Raw genomic sequence first — 5,739 nt, forward strand, 5'->3', positions numbered from 1 at the left:
AATGAAAGTCGTTTGTTTTCTAGTATCTCTTTGAATTCCAAGACTTTCTCGACCGTATTCATCCAAGAGAAAAACTCTTATAATTCGAAACTACCACGAAATTATGGAGTCTCCACTTTAATTCCTTCCTTCCAGCGATCATAATTTTCTAGTTAATTGGTTTGCTCTTATTGCCCTACCACTTGCATGTTCCCCAACATCCTAAATTGTTGATTCAAAATATAGATCAAGCAAGTGCTTGCAACAAAGGTTGAGTCAAATTTGATGCGCCTAGTGGATTTTGTGAGAACAAAATTCAATTTTTTACCAACTGGTTTGGCACAGATGAATTTTTACCAACTGGTTTGGCACAGATGAATGATGTCCATCGATTGTTTGAATGGTTCGCCCATCATTGGAGATCGATAGACATCATTTGTTGCACCCAGACGAAATTTAATTAATTCAACAAAACCTGAAGAATTAGTCTCAATTCAAGATGATGTGTCAACCAAGTTGAAACTTGCTATTGGTGATCATAAAAATCAGCATAAGTATAAAATAATATAAACCAACTTAAACACGTGAAGTCGAATCCAAATTTGTGCACTCAAACAACGAAGGTGCTTATCCATCAGTTTAAATGGTCGGAATTTATTTCCGGATATACCATCATCTCTCCCTTATACATAAAGTTTTTATGGATATCTTTGCGGTTTATCGCTCTTTCTCTTTGCGATCTACTTGAAAATGATGTATGTATTTCTATTAGTGTTTTGATTATCTATTGTTTTGATGTTTTTGTTATTCTTGTAATCGAACATGTAATCACTGTTTTGATTTGAATGAATTGAAATATGTTGATTGTCCAAAAAAAAAAAAAGAAACGACGAGGGTGCTTAGATACTCTTATTATTGGTTAATTCATTTTTACACGTCACTTTACTTTGTAATGGAAATATGATCAAAGAATACAAATTTACAATGCATCTGGTTATTAGTGAATTCATATTACAATATTTAGCAATGTTACTTAGCAATGTTATTCGACGGGCATTCAAATTAATATTGTTATTTTTCATTTGAAATAATTTATTCATGAAAATAATTTGTAACCTCGTTTGAAATTTCATTTTAAGATATTTAACCTTTTTTTTTGAAGAATAAATACATAATGATATACTTATTCAGGTTTTGTATTATACATACATGTAATAATAGCTAAATATTGCTCAATTTCAAGAGTCAACTCGAGGCCATTTCAGCTAATTAAATTGCTATTTTAAAATAAGCCATCTTAAATGGAGGGTAGCTGAGTTTATATTCCTAAATAACTCAAAAATACACTGAAAAAACATTAACTTCTCTAAAGTCTTAGACACAAACCATTTAAAAATTCTATAAGATGGGTGTGTGAGTTTGGCTGCATGTGATTGGTTATTTTATGTTCCTCTCTTTCTTCCCTTTCTATTCACTTCTTCTTATAATTATCAAAAAAAAAGAAAAGAAAAGAAAGAAAAAGATCCAACCCCAATATTTTCATCATCATAAGCTTCTTCACTTTGTTTTTCAATATTCAATCTAGTCTAGGGCTCAAGTTCCTGAGTCTTTTTCTTTTTATTTTCTTCTCCATCTTCTTTATTCAAAAACATAAAAATAATCACACTCTAGCTTTCTTTAATTTACTCCCAAAACAATTCTTAATTTTATCTCCTGTCTTTATCTGTTTTCTTTTGGTTATTGTGGGGATGGCTGGTTTGGATTTAGGTACTGCGTCTCGCTATGTTCATCAACTTCATCCTCCTGAATTACATCTCCAAAGACAACATCAAGAACCGGATCAAGATGATCACAACAACAACAACGGTAGAAATCATCAATTTCTAGGTGGTGGCGGCGATGATGATAACGACAGCGGTGGTCACCAAGGACTAGATGGAAACTCTGGAGGACATGGCGATATGGTTGCGCGTCGACCTAGAGGTAGACCACCGGGATCTAAGAACAAAGCTAAACCACCTGTGATTATAACAAGAGAAAGTGCAAATACTCTTAGAGCACATATTTTGGAGGTAGGAAATGGTTGTGATGTTTTTGATTGCGTTGCAACGTATGCTCGTCGGCGGCAGCGTGGTATCTGTATCTTAAGTGGGTCTGGTATTGTAACTAATGTTAGTTTACGACAACCGGCTACTTCCGGTGCTATTGTAACGTTACATGGTAGGTTTGAGATATTATCACTATCAGGTTCTTTCTTACCACCACCCGCACCACCGGGAGCGACTAGTTTGAGTGTATTTTTAGCTGGTGGTCAAGGTCAAGTTGTCGGAGGAAGCGTAGTAGGTGCGTTGATTGCTGCAGGTCCAGTTATTGTAATTGCGTCATCTTTTACTAATGTAGCTTATGAACGTTTACCATTAGACGAAGATGATCAGCAACAACTCCAAATGCAACCACCTGTTTCTCAATCATCTGGAGGGGGTGGTCTTGGCGGCGGAGGTGCTGGTGGTAGCGTAAACAATCCATTTCCTGACCAATCTTCAGCTCTTCCATTGTTTAATCCACTCAATATGGCTGGTTGTCAGATACCTAATGATGGCTGGGCCGGGAATCCCGCGGCTGGTCGAGCTCCTTATTGACTTGGATAGATCGATAATTAGATCAATGTAGAATTTCGAGTGCGTGTGGTGATGATGGTGTTATCGTTGACTTGTTGCTGTAATCTTCGGGGTAGTGGTTTGATAATGGCATTGGAGCGAAGGTTTACGGTGGAGTTCGAAAATTTGGATGATATTCTGAAATTAAGGTCAGATTAATTTAAGATCATCATCACCATCTTCTTGTACAATTAATTAGTTGTTAATTTCTTCTTTTCCTCTTCTTCTTTCTCTTATGTTGTTTATGGATATGCTTGTATTTTTCTCCATTTATAACCAATGGTATAATGGAGATTTGTTTTTTGAGCAAATTCTGTGCCCATTCATGATCACGTTTAGCAATTATTTTTTTTTTTGAATTTATATATACATATTATACTGCTACTACTGATTACTATATCAACGTTAGGTACTAAAAACCGAATCGAAAATAATAATCAAATAAGGTTGGTTTTATCTATCTGTTTTCGTAAAATTATATTATCAGAGCTCAACCCATGCTGGAAAACCATAAACAAAGAGTATGAAAAAAATTCAGGTTTATGTTTAGCGTAAGGTACAATTCAGTAGAAATATAGATAAACATTTATGAAAAACGTTTCCAAATGGTCTGAAAATGAGATTTTGTTTATTTCTCCAGTTTGTTTCTGTTTGATCTCAGAACTTGAACTCCAGCTTAAGAATCCGTATGTGTTTGGCTCATGGCTCCTCGAATACAATTATGTATACTCTTTTATGTTTTATGTTAAAAACTGTATTTGCTTGGTGCTTCCTTCTTGGCTTGCAAACATGTTTCTCTATACAGAGAGCAAATTGTGGTGGCATACCCAAGAAAGAGTCAGGCAGCTGAAACCTGCTTGACGGCCATGGAAGTACGAAGTGACCAACGAAGGCTACAAAAGCCCTGCACCGATATCCGGATATACACGATTCAGTAAACAATAATCACATACGTATTGGAAGATGTTATATAACCACAACATTGATTCCAATCTCATACAAGGGAAAATGAGTAATTTAGAGAGCTTCATATACATAATATTCAATGAAATCAAGTATGTCCGATAAAATCCCTCTTTTTATGAACAAAACTAGTCATAAAAACCCAAGGTGACCAAATTTGTGGTACAAAAACCCCACTCAAATGTTGGGATCCATTAAAACTCCATCGTAAATAAAATTGATACAAAAATCCCAAATTTTTAAAAATTGATACAAAAACCCCAAATTTGATGAAACCAACATTTAAATTTGGGATTTTTGTGTTAATTTTGTTTTGATGGGGTTTTTTGTGTTACTTTTGTTTTGATGGGTTTTTTGTGGAAGGATTGTGACACCTCTGGGGTTATAACTCGCGGACCGTTTTATGAAAGTAAAGTCACTCATGTTGTTCTCTTGGAAATGACATCAAATGTGAGAGTTTTATTTGAACTTGTGTTTAATCGCTATATTTTAGTGCGGGAGTGGATGTGGAATATACATGGGATGCTAGTATCTTAAATCTTCTAGATGAAACACTAAGTTTTGTATACTCTGTGATATCATCTAAATAAAAGTTGATATGCGTTCCTTTTGAGTCTTGAAATATCTTTTGATAGAATTCATTACGATCCCATTATTTTCATACCTTTGCCAATTTTTATTGACAAAAAGAGGGAGAATTAATTAGTAGTTTTCGCACTCCATACATATGGTTTACAGATCATTATGTAAGGGGAAGTGAATCAACATCTATAAGTTTCACCTATCATGCAAAAAATGTAAGTACTGACTAAGGGGGAGAAACATATAACTGTAGTATTACTTCGAAGTTGTGATACAAATGAACTTTGGAGAAGATAATAGTACTATGTTTCTGTATAACGGCGACTGAGAATATTTGTTTTCATTGTTGTTATCACTACGCATCTTCAAAGAAAAAAACGATGTTGAGTTGAACACGTTCAAAATCATTGATAACTTGAAGTAACGAAGAATTCAAGGAGTTGGAGAACCAAGAAAATCAAGCATGGTAGATTCTGGAGTTTTGAAGCTTTATTTTTTAATCCATATGTACTAATAGTTTTGTAACTAAAACTGACAAAGGGGGAGAGTGTTAGAGCATTGCTCGGTCGAACTCACAAATGTTGTTATGTCAAGCTGATTGTCAAATTTAGTTAATTAAACTATATCTTGATTTCTAGTCTACATTTAGTCAAGTCTCGGATTAGGATAGAAGTATGTGGTTGAGCGCGCACCAGACATTACTGCATTCTACCGTTTGAAGGCGAAGATCAACCGAAGCTTTTGGAGAACTTCATCAACAAAAGTTAAGTGAAGACTGAACCACCTATTACTCAAGTTTCCACCTTTCTATCAATGAGACAATGTCGCATGACTAAATTGGACTCTACATGCATAACATAAATTTCGAGTCAAGTTTATCTTGATTAATTATTCTCGAAATATGTTAACTAAGCTTAAGAACATTTGTTCATACTTGATGAATTTGGTTAAGAACAATTTATTGTTTATGACCTAAATTATGATTCAAGATTATCCTTTGAAAATAGCATGGAACAGTGATATGTGCCATTGATGTTATTCGGGAATGTTTCAAACTGACTAATAGAGATATATAAAACTACCGTAAATCTGGATACATGACAATACACGTACCAGCTTACATACTGGCAAAACTGTTATCGGTTCGGAACCGCAGTACATGTACCCAGTACTCGTACCTTCGTAGCTATAGTTTGGTAATGGCTTTTGGTACACATACTCAGTATGCAAATACAAAAAATTCTGTGACTCGTGAACTCAGGATGGTACGCATATGCAATATGAAAAATGAAAAAAGATCTAGGAACTCCTGGACCAGGATGGTACGCGTACCTCGTGTGCAAAACGAAAAAGATCCGTCGACTCCTAAACTCATTTTTGTCTTAATTAAGGGTACACAAACACGGTACACGTATCGTGACAAAAATACTCACAAACTGGAATACAATACATGTATCAAGTACACAGACTTACCTAGTCGAATGTTTTCAGATGCGTCAAAATTATTTATATGAGATAATCAGCATTTGAACAACTCTCAATAAAAACACATCACATT

General features: G+C 34.7%; 1 protein-coding gene across 1 annotated transcript; it reads left to right on the forward strand.

The window, feature by feature from the left end:
* The first annotated feature begins 1,476 nt into the window (after positions 1-1,476).
* Positions 1,477-2,947, forward strand: LOC113316817 (AT-hook motif nuclear-localized protein 23-like). Its single transcript, XM_026564969.1, has one exon. It carries the CDS (start codon positions 1,728-1,730, stop codon positions 2,616-2,618), a length of 891 nt encoding a protein of 296 aa, XP_026420754.1. The 5' UTR covers positions 1,477-1,727; the 3' UTR covers positions 2,619-2,947.
* Positions 2,948-5,739: the final 2,792 nt, after the last annotated feature.

This window comes from Papaver somniferum, chromosome 1 (genome assembly GCF_003573695.1).
Source record: "Papaver somniferum cultivar HN1 chromosome 1, ASM357369v1, whole genome shotgun sequence".
Lineage (NCBI taxonomy): Eukaryota > Viridiplantae > Streptophyta > Magnoliopsida > Ranunculales > Papaveraceae > Papaver > Papaver somniferum.

What these genes read in the sequence shown, in the direction of transcription:
- LOC113316817 (XM_026564969.1), top strand. Translation starts at nt 1,728, where the DNA reads ATGGCTGGTTTGGATTTAGGTACTGCGTCTCGCTATGTTCATCAACTT.